This window comes from Brassica rapa, chromosome A08 (genome assembly GCF_000309985.2).
Source record: "Brassica rapa cultivar Chiifu-401-42 chromosome A08, CAAS_Brap_v3.01, whole genome shotgun sequence".
In the NCBI taxonomy this organism is placed as follows: domain Eukaryota; kingdom Viridiplantae; phylum Streptophyta; class Magnoliopsida; order Brassicales; family Brassicaceae; genus Brassica; species Brassica rapa.
This window is the reverse complement of record NC_024802.2, coordinates 11,086,410-11,104,240: the sequence shown is the minus strand read 5'-3', so window position 1 is coordinate 11,104,240 and position 17,831 is coordinate 11,086,410. Positions and strand designations below refer to the sequence as shown.

Below are 17,831 nucleotides of genomic sequence, written 5' to 3'. Positions count from 1 at the left end.
ATGGTTATATCAGAACTAGGAAGAAGAAGCTTTTTAACTAGAGCTGAGATGGTACCGCTCCGATGATTTCTCGCCGGAGATGTTCGATGTCTCCGACGCTAGAGACCATTTTCGAAGAAAGGTTTGATGATTTAAATTATCAAGAATATTCTTCTAAAGTTGTGGTGGGACAAGGACACCGTCTTTTTCTCCTCGTTCCGGCGATCATATCGGCCGTTTCTTGTGTTTTGTTGTATAGACATGATCGTGTTGTTCGATTTTCTTGAAAATATTTACATATATGTATAAGCATTTCAATGTAACTTGTGTAAAATCAGAAGAGCCTTTTTCGTTGTGTGGTAAATGTATAAGCAGAAGACTTTTCTATATATAATCTCATGCTTAGTGATTAAAAAACATCTTATGCCTCTGTTGCAGTTCATGGTGGTAATGTTTCAGATATTATTCTTCAGAAATTGTTATAACGTTTTTTTGACCTATACAAAACAAGTTCTCTAGTAAACAAATCAGGCTTTTTCAAGTTCTAACTCCTCCATTGAAAATCATGGAGATATTTTGTTATTCACAATACATCCAAATTACAGGTTAAAGAAGCAAATGATAGTCTTTGATAGCCTTGTACGTACATCACGAAGTACAAAATCACTGAGAGTAATACAGAAAGAAAAATTACAATCCGTTTTGGCGCCTGAACTGCAAAACTATCAAAACTTTCTTCAAAAATAGTTTCCAACTTAGGCTGCGAAATGCTCCTCGATAATCTTCCTTGTTGAATCCGATGAAATAGTGAAGGTGCTACCTCTCCCCATGTTTGAATAAACGTCACTTCATTCGCCATGATGCAGTCTTTTAAGAGTTTTGTTACGAAAGATAAGGGTTTTACTTGTCTTGAAATGGGCAGAGAACAAGAAGATTATAAGGTGTTTGTATGAAAGATTGGGTTGTTTTATTACTACTGGATGGGAACACGGGCATGTTTTTTTTTATATAGAGAAGATTAGAAGATTTTGTTTACAATTTTTTAACAAATTTCATACAGTTATATAATAAATACGGAAAATGTCAGTATCAAAAAATATCAAGAGTCAAGACAATGGCATGCTAATCTCTAAATAACATATTTTCTAAATTTAGAAGATGTTTTAGAAAGTAAAAAAAAAACAGTTATATACTAATATACATGCCCCCAAATAATCAAGTTGTACTATTTTAGGTGGTTTTTAACAACAAAATCTAGTTATTGAGTCTTATTATATAAATTTTACAGTGCAATCCGTTATATGGTGATATGTGATAGTTTTTCTTAAAATGACATAAATTTGATGTGTGTATATTATATAATTCGTAATATTAAAAAGTTATATCCAAGTTTAGTGAATTAGATCATACGCTTTTTAGATTTTACCTGTTAGCCTATTAGGCTTTTTTAGGAAAGCATAATTATTCTCCACTGTTCCATCCAAATTGTTTTCAGTTTCCTACATTTGAATCAATAGTTGTAGTCAGTGGCGGACCCAGAAATGAATGAGACTGGTGTCAAAAACAATTAAAAGGTCACAGGTGGGAATCAAACCCTGGTTTATGTGGAGTCATACTCCATACTTTACCAATTCCGCTGCTTAATCTTTACTGTTTTTCATACAAAACAAACTTTTTATCATTTTTTTTGTGGTGTCAGGTGACCCTACACCTCTTCAAGTAGGTCCGCCCCTGGTTGTAGTAAGATTGTGTTTGTATCTTGTAAAATACTTATGATATCAATAGAACTTCCGTACATTAATACTCGATAAATTAATGATCTCTATAAATTAATAAATTTCGTTGGTCCCAATTTGAGCCGGTTTAAAATTTGACAAAAATCGATAAAATAATAAGATAATATTTTTAAAAAAATTCTATGTAAATATATGATCCCATTAAAATTATAAATTAATAATTTATATGTATAAATATGTTATATAAGTAAAAATTTATTATTATATTGTTTGTTTTATATTCACAATGGAAGTATCTTTATATTTACTTAACACTTAATATATTTTTGATGAGATTTAGTAATATTATATCTAAAACTACATTTAAGTTCTATGCAATATATATTATATACACCAAATAATATAAATCTCATATTTCATAAAATAACAATTAATGTCTATACACCAAAATCAAATAGTTTTTTATCTTAGAATATATATATCTTAAAATAAAAAATCTAAATAAGGAAACTTTTATAAATTAATATCTCTATAAATTAATAAAATTTCAAAATCCCAACATTATTAATTTATAGAAATTCTATTGTATTCTGATTTTGTCGAAAAAGAGACACTGATATTTTGGTTTAAACTATGAGTAAATTAAAAAGATGTTATAAATTATAGTTTTCAAATTAAACAAATACGCCTTATTAAAATAATTTAAACCACAGTGAAAAATAGAAATAAACGGTGTCTAGAAGAAAGGAACGGTGTCTAGAAGAAAGGAAAAAACGAATGGTAAGTGATCAGCAGTTGTGTGGAAAAGAAACCTGAAATTCCATCAATGGCGGAAGAAATCTTAAATCAATCCCGAAGATCCGCCGCAAGAAATGCCTACTCCACCGGCAAAATTCTATCCTAGTCGAAGTAATTCTCTAATCTCCCCCCACCTTTCTTCTGCAACATCAAATCAGCTTCACACATTTTAACTAATTGAGAGATTAGAGATTCAGTTAATTGATCTAAACATCCATTCTGATTCTTAGTTTCGAATGAAAGATTCATGAATGTTGTCTAGTTATTTTCACAATCTGCATTCATTGTGAAGGGGACACTAAAGCACGAATCAAAGCATTAGGCTAATGGATTAATGAACTAATCAAAACACTTTTCTAGCTGGAATTAACATCGGTGAAACCCAATAGCAAAACAAACTGTGCTTAGGCTGAGACTGGTGTTCAAGGCCGGTCTGAGTATAGTTGAATGAGACATCCCACCTTGGCCTCCACATTTTAAGTATTTAATAACATATGAATTATCGGTCCTGCTGGTGTTGTAACATTATTTTCGAATTTGCTCTTTTTTTTTGCAGCCGTTTGTGGACACAAAAGCTCCAGAAGATCTGAGAAAAGAAACGTTGTGGTCTTCTTCCAAACGAGCTAATAAAAAACGTTAATTATTGTATGATGCTTAATTCTACGATGGTATAATGATGTTTATAGATCGTTTCTCTCATATTTTAGATTGATGTGAAAAAAAGGCTTTGAAATTTTATTTGATTATCTATATTATATATCATACAGTATTTACACATTTACAAACCGGAATCACCCTTTCTAAAACACATCTCTTTAACTAGACCAAGAAAAAATCCGGTAAACTGGTCTGAGACATTCAACCGCATGCTTGGCTTTCAGACAGAATCTCTGAAACCAGTTCGTGTCCGGAGCTGATACGATCATAGAAGATTGAAGATACATCGAAGCTGCTCTTTTCACTAGCGCGTTTCTAATGGCAATGTTTGAAGAATCCATTTCCGACAAGAGAACACCGTCTTGCGAAGGAACAGAGTGACAAAAGAACGAACCAAAGCCATCAGAACTCGAGATCACATCTTTCAAGCTCGTGTACCGGAGATTGTTGTGATCATTGTCGTCCGAGATAAAGAGGAAGGGTGGTTTTTGTAACATTTGGAAACCTTATCTCCATATTCGTCAAAGGAGTTAAATATTGGGGAGGCTAATGAGTTTATATATCTTCACGTGTTTTAGTCGACCGATGATACCTTTTATTTAGGCAGAATTATCGGAATGGCCCTAAATTCTGTGAACTTTCCACTTTTAGATTGTATATTGAGAAATCAAGAGTGGACAGGACATCTAACGATTCTAAACCGCACTAAACCAAACCATTGTTTTAAAACCGAAACCCAATCAACTTTTATTTGTTATGTGATCGTGTTAATTAACCAGATTAAATGTGACGCAAACCAACAGGTATAGTAGTCATGCTGGGTCTTAATTCGTATATTCTTGTCTGAATCATTATACTGGAAAAACTAATTTTGTCCCTTAATTCGTAGAACATTTTTATTTCGTCTCATTCAAGTTTTTTTTTTTTGAGAAACGATTCAAGTTCAAGTATTATTTTTGGTCTCATTTTGTTCTTCTTTAATGATAGTTTTAAACTTCGATGGAAACATAACTTTGAACTCATCTTAACAAAACCTATTTTTACAATATATATAGATTGTTGCAACAAAATATATGGCTTTTTAGCAAAAAAAAAAAAAAAAAAAATGGGTGTATGTTGTGGTCCTTCCATGATTTTTACAATATATATAGATCGTTGCAACAAAATAAATGGGATTTTAGAAAAATAAAAAATAATATATATATGGGTGTATCATACACCTTGTATGTGTGGTCCTTCCATGATTTTCTGGGGCAAATAACCTAGAAAAATGTTCCTAGAGTAGTTTGAACGAAATTATAAATAATATAGATAACTAGGTTAAGACCCGCCCTTTGGGCAGGATGAATATTATATATAAATTAAGTATTATATATTTTTTACATATTATGAAATAATAAATATATATTGAATAATAAAATATTTAGTAATTATTACGTATGTAATTAAATTGGTACAAATACTTAAATAAATTTTATTAATCGAGACAAACACTTTTTCTATTTTATATGTTATAAACTTAAGTTTACATGATATTAACATATATATATAAAGTACATTTTTAATATTGACATCTGCTAAAAAATATTTTATACTCATATTATTTTTGATCGTTGTATTTCTTTATAACAAAATTTTTAAATAAATGATAACAATAAAAATATTATGGGATGTTTAATAGTTTTAGTAATTTATAATTTTAAAAACATTCAATGCAAATTTTAAAATCTAAATATTAAGTTGTCAATAATTGTTCAAAATGTTTATCAAAAAAATTCAAAGCAAATTCGAAATTAAAATACTTATGTATTTTATATGGTATATAATTTATTTTTAAAAAATATTAATATACATATATATAATATTTATTAAATGAGACTTCATACTTCTGTAATTTAATAATCATTTGTATCTTGTTATAACATAAATTTTAAACCATGGATCACAAAAATTTCAATGTGAGTTTTCAACAACTTTAGTCATTTATATTTGTTTTTTAAAATTAAAAATATAGCATATACAAGAAAATCTAATTTTTTTATTATATAGTTAACTTGGTTGTTTAATTTATTTTAATTAGTTAAAAATTTTAAAATGATAGAGAATAGAGTAATTTTTATCAAATCTTTATTATTCAAAATTATTAATTGTCATATATACTTTAGCCACATTAGGTAACTACGTGATTTTTATTTAAGAAAACAATGAAGAATATTTTCTGATTAGTTTATGGTTAGTTTAATAAAAAGCTTATTATATATTTATATGGACCAACATATTTTTCTAAGGATTCTAAAAATTATTGTGGTGATGACATGTGATTATAAAAATATGTTGTAATGCTTCTCTTTTAATATATAGGGGATTGGTAACTTTAAGTTAGCATGTTTGGTATATTTTTTTTTTGAACTACCATGTTTGGTAATTAATAGCTATTGCTTGTGATATGCTTATTTACACTAGCTTTTTCTCGGATTACTTTATAACTAGGTGATAACCTTCACTCTGCACGGAGTGAATAGACCGAAAAATTATAATTTTTCATTTATAGGTATTAGAATTATAAAAGTCGTAGTCACAATATTAATGAACGAATGAACGAAATTGTGTATATCTATATAAAGTAAGTTTTTTTAAAAAAAAACTTATGTTATTGGTTATATGTAATTGAAATATAGATCATGAAAGTGAATCTATAAGAGTAAGCAAAAACTTATATAAAATTAGTTATGAATTAAAGCAAAAACAAAACCTAGGCAAAAAAATTTGCTTTCATAACATAAATTATGAATATAAGATAAAACGAAACATAGTTGATAGAATAATAAATATGAAAGGAACAAATACTAAGTAATCAAATAAATAAATAAAACTCAAAAAGTCACAATTGTTGTGAAAAGTGTCTTCATAACTCTTTGTTTGCGATCTTATTAAGAGAAATAAGAAAAGATATCAGCTTATGAAAGTAAACATAGTTATTTAACAAAATCAGTAAACAATGAGGAGAAGATTGTGACGAATAGATGTGTTCAAAGGCAACTTATTTATATACACGATGAGTAGAAATAGATTTCATATCATGAAATTGTATCTTAATAATTATAACAAATATTCACGAATTAATTTACCAAAACTTGCGCTCCAAGATTATCATCCAAATTTCCTTAACACACCATATATCCTACTGATCACGCAATTTGTTGTAAATAAGAAGATTTCCTCTTTCAACTTACTTTACATACATTGGATCACGCAAATTCATCAAGAGAAAGAAAAATAATTTAATTTACATATAGTTATTATAATGTCAAAATATTAACTATTACAAATGTCTACTAAAGTTGGTCTATAACCAGAGCCGGTCTCAGTATTTATGAGACCAGAAGCAAATATTAAAAAAGTGGCCTATAAATTAATTGATTCTAATATTTTTTAAAAAACCATAGAAGAAGAATCGAACTCACTCCCTCTTGTCTACATAAGAGCTTCGCAACCACTAGTGCTGTTGAGAACTTTTGTTAAATTTGTGGCCGCTAATTAAGATAATCTCACTGCGGCCGGAAGCACAAGCTTCCTCCGCTTCCCTCCAAGGCCGGCACTGTCTATAACATTGGCAATACATGTAATTATGTTAGTGAAAAGAAGACTTTTAGTTAAAATGTGTGAAAATAATTCTTGTCATGATACGTAGAAAATGATATTTTGATTAATAACACAATGAAGGTAAGGTTAGTTTCTAAGGATGCTCCTATTTTAATAAAAAGGGGATATATTTGCAAACTTCTACTTCGTCCTCTTATGTGTATCCGATTCTTATTTTCCATTTTTTCTTGTTAATTTAATATACAGTTCTCACTTTCTCATCAAAGCAATCGCTAGCACAACTTGTAGAATATCTAAACAAAACACACACTAACGTATTACCCTACATGTGCATGCAAATTTCATCGTCATGAAGCTGCATAAATTTTGAACGACAAGATTTACACGCATAAAGATTTTGAAACCTAATATATACATATATACATATATATATATATATATATATATATATATATATATAGATATATATATATATATATATATAATAAGAAATCCGACGTTCTGGTCTATAGAAAGCCCTCAATGGATAAAAAGGCACAAATGTGAAAAGTGATATAGGGAAGGCAAAGCAAAACAGCTAAAACCATTAAAAAATCAAAACCTTCAGAACTAAACATTTCCTGTTACAAAATAAATTAGAGATAAAACCACAGAGAAAACAAAAAACAAACAAGCAAAGAAAAGTATTTTTCAACTTGGCTGGCTTCTTGTGTAGTCTATATATATTCCTTAAACACTTTCTTAAAACCGAAAAGATTCACAATCTCTCTCTCTCCTCAACATGACATCAAGAACACTCACGAGACTTCCTAATCTCATTAATGTTTTTCTCCTGATTTCTCTAGTATTCTCAGGTGATTTAGTTTTTTCATAGTTATTTATATTATTTTTTTTTGATAATCAAGTTATTTATATTTTCATATGAGATTTTAAAATTTGTCAAGTTACGCCGAATTTTACGATAATGATTTAGTGTCATACATTATTATAAAATTTAGAGCATCTCCATTACTTATATTTGAGGGAGCATATCCGTGAAAAAATAAAATAAATTATGAGAAAAAATTTTAACAATCGAAAAATATTATGAAAGTCTTTTCAACCATTGGCACCATGTGACTGGTTTAATTCCTTTTTAAAATAAAATATAATTATTTTTAAAATAGTTATTTATTTAAATTATATAAAGATAATATTTTTATTGGTTTGAGCATCTTAGTAATAGTCTAATAGAGATGCTCTTAATAACACTTTTGAAACCTACTGATTTTCAATATTTGTTTAGTATAATAGATTTTGCATGTAATTTCTATAATTTACAATCCTTCTATTGAAAATAAATTCAGGGAATATACTACAAAGTGTTGCATCTCTTGGCATCAATTACGGACAAGTTGGTGACAATTTGCCTTCACCTGATAAAGTTATAAACCTCTTGAGATCTCTAAGGATCAACAAAACAAGAATATACGACACAAATCCTCAAATTCTTAGTTCCTTTGCAAATTCAAACATAGAGATCATCGTCACCATCGAAAATCAGGTCTTAACGTTGTTACAAGATCCTCAACAAGCTCTCCAGTGGGTGAACTCCCACATCAAACCCTATATTCCGGCCACAAGTATCACCGGAATCATGGTGGGAAACGAGCTTTTCACCGACGAAGACTCTAGTTTAATCAGGTAACAAATAATCATTACATCTCAATCTAATTAGTTACATTCAGAGTTAGTCCTTTACATACCATTTTACAGTACTGTGTTATAGTTTTTATACAATAATACTATTTTGATTTTATTTTGTCTTTGTGGTTTGTAATAGATACATGATGCCAGCAATTATCAACATCCACAAAGCCTTGTTCCAGTTAGGTTTAGACATATATATTCAAGTCTCGTCTCCAAGCTCTCTCGCCGTCCTAGCCGAATCTTATCCTCCATCAGCCGGAAGTTTCAAGCCGGAGGTTACCTCCGTGATGCAACAATTTCTACGATTCTTGGAAGCCACGCGATCTCCTTTTTGGATCAATGCTTACCCTTACTTCGCCTACAAAGATAACCCTAACACAATCCCTATCGACTACGTTCTATTCAATCGTAACATCGGCATGACCGATCCCAACACAGGACTACACTATGACAACATGATGTATGCTCAAGTAGATGCCGTTGCTTTCGCTGCTGCCAAATTAGGGTACCGTAACATAGAAGTTAGGGTTGCGGAAACAGGTTGGCCTTCCAAAGGAGATGTTGGAGAGATTGGAGCGTCTCCTTTGAATGCTGCCACGTATATAAGGAATCTTATGATGAGACAGTTCGCCGGAGAAGGGACTCCGGCCAGACGGAGTTCCAGGCTAGAGGTTTATATATTCGCATTGTTCAATGAGGATATGAAACCTGGTCCTATTTCGGAGAAGAATTATGGAATATTTCAACCAGATGGATCATTGGCTTACGATTTGGGATTCTCCACGACGTCTACTAGTACTACAACTGCGACTTCAAAGTCTGCCACATATTCATCTTCTGCCACTAAGGTACAAAGCAATTAGTATGGTTTGTTTTTTAAATCCATAAAGATTGGGGTTACAGCGAGAATAGATGATTCTGGAAGCACTATATGTGTAATAACGAATTCAATTTTGTTTCTTTTTACAGGCAAAGTCAACCTTGAAGTATTGGAAAATTTTGATATTGGCGATGATTGGGGTTAGACTGTTTTAGAGGGGAAGTTTTCGAGAAGATATAACATGGTTAGGATAGTTATGCAAAACAAAAAAAAAAATATCTAAGATATAATTCCATATTCAGTTTAACATTTCAATCAAATTTCGGTAAATAGTTAAATTATATATATACCTTTGTAAAAAATAATAATATATATAGATATACTTTTGTTGTTCTCGTTATCGTGTAAATTATACATATGGATATCCTAAAATAATAGTCAATAAACAAAAACAGTTTATTGTTCAAGAAAATAGAAACTTATATTGGCGGCTAGTCGCACATGTAAGCTATGTGTTACTTCGACCCTTACGCATAGAAATAGAATCGACAAACTCTTGCGGCATAGCTATATCACATAGTTAATTTCATTTATATATAATTAGATATTTAAATATAATACTTAAATTTAATACATAACCCATAATGAAAATCTATGCATTGGAAAAGCAAAACGCAAACCTATAAATCATAATGGAATAATACTTCTAATATATTTGTTGATTACTCCATTTTCCACAACATTTTGAAATAAAATATAAAATGTAGGAGATGTTCTAAGAAGGGAAAGCCATGAAACAAGAGATTATACTCACGGTTCTGAACTGCAAGAGTGAGGGTCAAGTAAACCATTAGTGTAGAGCTCCTAAAATTTAAGAGACAATTTATATAAACATAAACTCCCAAATTATTAAAAATAGTATATTTTATAGTTTCTTCAAAAATTTCAGGATCAGCTTTGATGTCGTGAACTGGTGATTCGTCGCCATTTCCTTAGTGTGGGTATTCTTGATTCGAAGATGATGATGGTGAGATGAGGAAGACAAACGTGAGGATGAGAGACATCAATGAAGCTTTTGAGAAGTTTATGTTTCGTCAAATTATATTCCGGTTGAAAAAGAGAGTAGGGTTTACTAGAGTCCAAAAGGAGAAGTTCAATGTTAATCTTTAGAAGCCCAAAGAAAAAACAAGAAGTTTAAGAGTTTGGGTTTTTTTTTAAGGATGGAACACTTCCGGTTAGGCTACCCAATTACAGTCATATGACGTTCCATCCGATGTACTGCTTTTCAATTACAAAAGACCGTTTACACAAATAAAGGAAACAGAGGACGTCGGTACTTACTTACGAGTTGGAACTTGGAAGCAGAGGTCGTATTGGGTTTTCCACACGCGGACAAAAGTTCTTTCAACAAGTTAATTCTTCCAGATGAACCCAATCTGAAGGATCCAACAACAATTCTCGACCGATCTGTCAAATATGTGGTCCATACTGCGTTGAATTGTTGGAATCGTTTTGATAATACCTATCAAAGTAAAGATTGCATTGAGGGTTCTCTTTTTGGGCTAATAGGGTTTTGGTTGGAAAGAGTAAAGATGAAAAACAATAAGACGTGAGTGCAAGGTAATTATAATAGATCTTCAAACTTGATATAAATATTCGTTTTCTTTTACTTTGGTGTCTAGATTATTAGTTTTGGTTGTTTTAAATTTAGATTGCAAATTCTAGGGATCGTTCAAAACATATTTTTGAAAATTAGTCAAAAGATAGGTACATGTTCTGATTGGATTCATAGTGGGGCTCATAGTCGGGCCTACGGAAATGGTAAATAATAAGTCACATCAAGGCTCTTTACCTTCGTACTCATTGATAGTAAAAAAACAAATGTTCACCATCTCTAATGACATCTACATCATCTATTTCAACGTTTTCCGCATTGGTGACCACTGTGAAGCTTTGTTTTCCAAATTTCTCACCTGCATAATTACACATTTAATATTAGAAATTCCTTTTGGAAAAGTCTTTGGGTTCTTATTAATTCTTTACTTTTGTAAATTCTTGTTAATTTCTTGAAACTTCGCATTAAGAAGTAAATTATCTTACCTGCAAGTCTTAGAAGCTCTACTTTGGAATAAGGTAAGATTATCAGCTTTGGCAAATATTTTCCTTCTGACTTCAAGTGGATGGTAACTTTCTTTTCTTCCGGCTTTGCGGGTTCTTGTTTACTAGGTTTGAATCTGCAATGTGGATATGTTAATTTAAATGAGGCAACATCTGCATTAGAGAAACTTTTCTCATCAATATATTTGTTTGGTTTTTCCTCTTCCGCTATCTTTATTTTATGTTCTTGACCTCTTTTCGTTTCACTAGAACCATCTTTTCTTGAATCCATCGATTTGGTTAATTCCAAATCAATGTTTTCTGAGTCATCCAGTTGTAAATACTTGTGTCCTTTTCCTTGATCACTTGCATCTCCTTCACATATCTTTAGACTACCACCAAGCCACTTCTGGAGGAGGACGTCTGGTTGTTTTTTTGCAGCATCAATTGCTATTGACTGTTGCCCTCTAAGTTTCTGAAAATTTCATCATATAAAAATGAGTTGGGATTGTGTGAAAACACCTAAAATACACTAAATTTCCATTTATGACATCTTGCTTACTTACCATAAAGAGGTTGTTAATTATGATACGTCCATCTTCAATATGAGCTCTCATAGCACTGATGAGAGATCTTTTGTGTACGCGTAGAATTTGAGATAGTTCTGTTGTGCTAACAGTGAAAGGTTGTGGTGTATAGCATAAAACACCAATCTCTCCAAATGCATCTCCAACAACTGCTTTCCCTTGTATCTACATGAATGTGAGGATTATGTTAATTACAACTTTTTTGACCATTTTCTTGATTATCTAGTGGTTAAATATTTTGTCTGCATACCTGATTTTCACCGTCAATGTAAGCAGTAAATTCCTGTACAATCACACCAGAGAGAGAGAGTAAAAATGTTAGAATGTAACTTCAACTTTCCTACGACGTTATTGATTTTCAATCTAAGTCACTCACCACTGCCCCTGAGACAAGAATGTAAAGATAAGTATGAGATTCGTTCTGTACAATTACATCTTCTCTGGGTGGGAAGTACTCAGCATCGATATCTGAAACCTTTTTTGGAACAATATAACATGACACATTAGAGAAAAGAAATGAACAAGAAAAAGTTGACAAATGAAATTTTTTTGTACCAACTGAAAGAGGAAGTTATGAGAAACTCCTTGAAAGAGGTAAACGTTCTGAGCAATATGGAGGTAGAGATAGTTTGCAATGCTTGACCGAGTTGCTTTGCGCAAACCATTCAGTGTCTCTTCCTGTTTGAGACCTTCTGATTTGAAATCTAAGGAGATGTGTGATAACATCTGGTCATGTATGTTTGGTGGGAGTTGGTTTCTTGATGCAAACTCTGAAACAGATCTAAGAGTATCTCTCTGTTGAATTGAAAATAATCAGATTTTCGTATTAGTTTAACAGAGCAGATGCCATGATGGTTGGTCCTGAAACAATGGCTTAGGACCTCTCAAATTATAAGAGGATATATATAAAGCATAGAACTCCAAAATTGTTAAAACATAAAATTTCATTAATATTTTCACTAAATTGTTTATACCTTCAAAATCAAAGAAAGTAAAGTGAACTTACAAAGGTTTTGGTGTGGCTAGACCAGTGAACCACAAGGTTGGTCATATTTCCAATCAGGTAAGATGTGAAACCGAGGTTGAAGAGCACGTACAAGACACTGAACAACATCTCTCTTGGATTCTCAGCATGTAAGTCGCCATATCCTGTTGTTGTTAATGTAGTAACGGACCAGTAAATAGAAGTCACATATCTACTCCATAAGCTTGCTTCCTTGAAATTTGGGTACACAGCTCCAATCCATGTTTTTCTTCGATTAGGATATAGATCTGCAATGAGGTAGTTGAAGCATCCAGCATAATGTACTGCAAACAAAGTGACCTGATATAGAAAACTATACGTGGTAAGTTCTAGTTACAAATGAAAAGAAAAAAAGAGTTTCCTCTCTTTATGGGACTTACCAAAATGAGTTTTGTGCATCGTGTCCAGAAGTAGTTGAAGCGGATATCTTTCTCGAGTCTGAAGCAATGGAAATATGAGGGTGAGAGATTAAGATTCATGTAGATTCTTGAAAACGTTACTCTTATGAACCTCAAATAAAATGGTTTGCTTATGGTTTAGTATTGAAAATGAACCTTGCAAACAGTAAGCTACCTCGTCTGAGACGCCATAGCCTGAGCATGCTAAGAACTGTGAATCCTATTTGGCTTCCCTTGTAGTTGAACAGAAGACTCAATGACTTAAACGGAGCTGTGGAGCAGACATCAAAGACAAACCAAGTAGAAAGGTACCTGAAAAACATAACTTGTTATGAGAATATGAGTACTTTTAAAACGCAAAACCATACTAGAGTAATATAATTTTTCTTACCTCATAGCTATTTTTTTAGGATTATCGACTAGAATATAAGAGTGGCTGTCTACATTAGCGACGAAGAAGGTAAGAATGATATCAATGGCAAAGAAACCATTGACAATGTTATCTACAATGAAAAGCGCATGTTTCTTGTAGGTGATGAAGGCGAACTCAAAAGGACAAATCCAAGCTGAATAGATCACAAGAATGACTAGCCACATCTCCCATGCCCTGATGAATCAAACATTAAGCCACCATTCAAGAGGACAACAAAAGCAAAACAGAACGGAAAATATACAAAAGGAGTGTCTAAAGGTAATAAACACCTGAAACGTGGATCGAAAGGAGAAACTATGTGTTTACGAAGCTTGGTTGATTGGTTTGTGCTTGCTCCAAGAGATGGCAACAGATCAGCAGAGAGGAAACTGTTGTGTTTCATCGAGTCCATATTGTATTCTTCGACGCAGAATCTTTCCAAGAAGTTTCTAGTGCAAGAGATTGACAATGTTTGAGGTGCTTCCTCTTCAGCAAAGGTTATATATATCGTGTTGAAACTGAAAGCGCACCTTAGAGTGAAGTGTAAAAATGGAAGATACAATTTTGTTAAAAAAAAATTCAGCATAACAAAATGTAATTTCAATTAATTTCAAATCTATACTATTAAAAGAGAAGAATTTTTAAAAAATTTATTTATGAAAGATTGTTGGACATATTCATTAGAAATCTAGTACGTAGATTAAATAAACACCATTTTGGTGTTTAAATTCAATCTTTTTAAATTACCTTTTTTATATTACATAAATTCTTTAATATAATCTAATCGTAAGCTAAGCTCTCTTTGTGAAAAGTGAAAACCACACTAAAATAAAGTTTAGTGTTAGATTGGAAATGGCCTAAGTAAAATCTAATCAGAGAATCTGACACGACATGTAAAGAACAAGAACATTAATTCAGATATTAACAGCAGCCTATAAACAGAAAGAAGCAGCAATAACAAAATCGTGTAGTTCAGTGATCATGTTTTCTCTGCCAGGGAAATTTCTTAAATAGAATCTAGATCATGGTTGATATTTAGAAAAAAAAACTAAAGGGATGTTTAATGACACAAATTAGTTGTGTTATTATTAGAATGATTCATACTTTTTGAAAATTATTAAAATATTTTTCTGATCAAAATTGCCCTTTTCCATTGTTATAACAAAAAAACATTACCAAAATACCCGTAACTTTTGATCGACAGTAGATTTAATCTCAAAAAAATAAATATGTCAAATAATAAGTATGTTTATAAAATTTGTATAAAAAAAATCTACCGTTAAAGTGGTGTCAGACTTTCTTAAAAACATCAAATTTGTTTTTACGGCAGAGTTAATTGTCCGATTTGAATAGAAAACAAATTTTTAAGAATATGCCTGCCGAATGAGGTAGCAGATTTGTTATAAATTTTCGATTTTTGTGGTCAACGCATTTTATTATGTCGACTTATTTTCTTACGGCAGATTTATGAATCCGACTTAAAATTGTTGGTAGACTTTTTGTTTAGAGAAATTCCCTAGGATAGTCTTTTTTTTATCTTTTTATCACAAAAATAGCCTTCAATGAAGAAAATGACCAAAATAAGTATTATTAAAATGTAAAAATGTATTTTTATTCTAGGGTTAACTAATCTAAACTTAGGGTTTAAAGTTAAGAGGTGGGATTTTGGAGATAAAGTTTCAAATTAAAAAAAAGAATTAAAAATTAAAAATTTCAGAAAAAGGGGCTACTTTGGTCATTGTCTTTCTAGAGTGCTATTTTGTGACAAAAACTTAAAAATAACTATTTGAGAGAATTGCCCTTTTGTTTATGTGGTTGAAGAATTTTTAATTTATGTTATGGTAGATTTATTGATGGAAACCTAGGCTTATGTAAACCAAACTTAATTTAATATTCAATTTCGACCGGTTTACATTAATTTCGAATCTTTTATTTTTAGGTTAATTAAAATTAGAATTAGGTAATTTTTTTGTAGTAATCATTGATATATGGTGTTTTAGACATCTTGTATATATGCCTTTCAATTAGTTTTCAAGTCTTTATCGAGTCTTCCTAGTCATTTTCGAGTCATTATAGGTCTGGAGTTGCATTGGATAGGAGATGGACCAGCTGGAACAAAAGAGGCAGAAAAGAGTGCAATTTGGTGATTTTCATGCAGAACAGTCTTGATGGTTGTTCCCGATCGCGCAGAACACCCCGAGTGCATGGTCCAGCGGTAGAGATTTTTAAGGAAGTTTCCAAATATTTCGGGATTTTACCTAGGGCTTCCCCTTTTTCTCCTGGGCCGTCAGAGACCTGCAAATATATCTTTTCTTATTCTTTTAGACATTCTACGCTATTTTTTTGGAGAAGAAACCAGACCTAGAACTCCGTTGTGAAGATTTGCTACCTTGAAAGGGAGAAGGCTTCATCTCTCTCACCTTGAGAAGATTCATGAAACCTATCTTATTTATTTATTGATTCATCATGTTTTCTTCATCTATTGTCTCTGTAATTTATTTGTTCATGGCTAAGTAATCCACTTGCTTAGTCTAGGGTGTTAGGGTGTTAGATTCGTGAGTTAAACATAGATAAGTGAAACCATTGATTGTCTTCATTCATAACTGTTCTTAATGCTTGTATTAAACTGGTCGTTTAATGTTAGATCATAGGTTTAACCTGTTCATTAACAGTATAATAGTTTGCTAGATCTGTTATGAATGAGCATTGCATCCATAATCAGCGAAAGTAGATATTATGATGTTTTGTGAACATATCGGACTTGATATGTATTGCTTGATGTCGCGTCTTGATCCAAACAAGAGTTTAGGTATCAAAATCGATTAGCATATGGAGCAGTACCACGACAGTGGACTGTTCTATTTGAGTGATCCAAGTTTTAGACTTTCTCTTAATTGAACTTGAATAATTGTTTGGCTCACACTTGTTTAACACCTGATAAACTACCCTAGGCTAGCATTTTAATCAGCTGAAATCTTTAATTAATCTTGTTACTTGCTTGTCACGATACACAAATCTTAAAACCCCAACATTGTTTTAGCTTGATATTAATCCTATAGAAATAAAGAGTAGTTGTTGGTCTCTGTGGATTCGATTCTAAAGTGCTACATCGACATACCATTCGATTGTGGTAGTGTGCACATTAGGTTAATTGGTGTGCGTATACACGTAATATTAATCATCATCTCTCTCATTTTTTCTTTTCTTCCTGATCAAATTATCCTTTTTCATGGTGATTTTAATCACTTGTTGCAATCTTTATGTTTGGAGAAACATGAACCCAATGATGTATCAAATAAACAATGTTATGTACTGAGTTTGCGCCAAGGTAAGAGTCAGTACTCAAACTCAGTGATGGAGAGAGAATATTTAAAGAATATTTTAATTATTTTAAGTATTTGATTTTTTAATAATGGATAATTATCTTTATTATTTTAAGATTTTATGGTTTTCTTATATATAGCCGTTTAGGCTTAAGTTTGTATTCAGATTATTGGTATTGATATTTTTATAAAGAGCTTTTGTTAAGCACTGAGATCTGTGGATCTCAACGAGTTCAAGAAGGCAACGTCTCCTAGGTATTCTTAGAATCAATAGGTTACTTGTGTTATCCGTAGCTTCTGATGGTATCAGAGCTGGTGTTTTGGTTTCTTAATCAAAACTCGATTCTGGAATCATGGTGAATTTGTTCGCTGAGAGTGTAGAAATAGTTTTTAGAGATATTCATGGTAATCCAATTTTCGACATATACAATGACGAAGATCAAATTCAAGATGAAGACAAATTAGATGACCGAGAGTCAAACAATCAAAGCGATGAAGTTCATTACCAACAAATTGGTTTTCTTCTTACGGACGATGAAATGGAAGGTGGCTGTGACGGAGAAGTCGTTGGAGATGGAAGTGAAAAAGAAGGGCCTGATTTGCCTTTGTCGCCTTTGGAGAACACGACCCACGGCTCTCTTGACGCCGAAGTGAGTTTTTTTTCTGGGAAATAATTAAATATTTTTCTATTAATAAATTTCAGTGGCA

At 31.6% G+C, this 17,831-nt stretch overlaps 3 protein-coding genes and 1 pseudogene across 4 annotated transcripts; 2 read left to right on the top strand and 2 right to left on the bottom strand.

Annotated features, from left to right (window-relative positions):
* On the top strand, positions 1-395 carry LOC103834058 (annotated as a pseudogene).
* A 2,832-nt stretch (positions 396-3,227) lies between these two features.
* Positions 3,228-4,612, bottom strand: LOC103834057. Its single transcript, XM_009110112.3, has one exon. The coding sequence runs from the start codon at positions 3,665-3,667 to the stop codon at positions 3,329-3,331; it is 339 nt and encodes a 112-aa protein (XP_009108360.1). The 5' UTR covers positions 3,668-4,612; the 3' UTR covers positions 3,228-3,328.
* Positions 4,613-6,780: 2,168 nt separating this feature from the next.
* On the top strand, positions 6,781-9,625 carry LOC103834056 (glucan endo-1,3-beta-glucosidase 11). The gene is made up of 4 exons (XM_009110111.3): positions 6,781-7,627; positions 8,120-8,456; positions 8,596-9,310; positions 9,432-9,625. Exons 1-4 carry the CDS (start codon positions 7,555-7,557, stop codon positions 9,495-9,497), a joined length of 1,191 nt encoding a protein of 396 aa, XP_009108359.1. The 5' UTR covers positions 6,781-7,554; the 3' UTR covers positions 9,498-9,625.
* Positions 9,626-9,918: 293 nt separating this feature from the next.
* LOC103834055 (potassium channel KAT2-like) lies at positions 9,919-14,437 on the bottom strand. 2 transcript variants are annotated; one of them, XM_009110110.3, is made up of 11 exons: positions 14,091-14,437; positions 13,780-13,995; positions 13,545-13,700; positions 13,371-13,428; positions 12,973-13,290; positions 12,522-12,761; positions 12,343-12,441; positions 12,217-12,249; positions 11,946-12,131; positions 11,383-11,854; positions 9,919-11,255 (listed from the first exon to the last, which is right to left on the bottom strand). In XM_009110110.3, exons 1-11 carry the CDS (start codon positions 14,384-14,386, stop codon positions 11,143-11,145), a joined length of 2,187 nt encoding a protein of 728 aa, XP_009108358.1. In that variant the 5' UTR covers positions 14,387-14,437; the 3' UTR covers positions 9,919-11,142. The 2 variants fall into 2 exon arrangements, with proteins under 2 accessions (XP_009108358.1, XP_033133267.1); XM_033277376.1 differs by having other exon boundaries at positions 9,919-11,854.
* Between the last annotated feature and the right edge of the window lie 3,394 nt (positions 14,438-17,831).

Bases quoted from the DNA above. Each gene is read 5' to 3' on its own strand.
- LOC103834057 (XM_009110112.3), bottom strand. From the start codon at position 3,667: ATGTTACAAAAACCACCCTTCCTCTTTATCTCGGACGACAATGATCAC.
- LOC103834055 (XM_033277376.1), bottom strand. From the start codon at position 14,386: ATGCTGAATTTTTTTTTAACAAAATTGTATCTTCCATTTTTACACTTC. The intron at 13,429-13,544 runs GTTCATTTTCAA...CCATTGCTTCAG, and splicing joins GGTAGCTTACTGTTTGCAAG to ACTCGAGAAAGATATCCGCT. The intron at 11,855-11,945 runs GTAAGTAAGCAA...TGAAATTTTCAG, and splicing joins TAATTAACAACCTCTTTATG to AAACTTAGAGGGCAACAGTC.
- LOC103834056 (XM_009110111.3), top strand. From the start codon at position 7,555: ATGACATCAAGAACACTCACGAGACTTCCTAATCTCATTAATGTTTTT. The intron at 7,628-8,119 runs GTGATTTAGTTT...AAATAAATTCAG, and splicing joins GATTTCTCTAGTATTCTCAG to GGAATATACTACAAAGTGTT. The intron at 9,311-9,431 runs GTACAAAGCAAT...TTCTTTTTACAG, and splicing joins ATTCATCTTCTGCCACTAAG to GCAAAGTCAACCTTGAAGTA.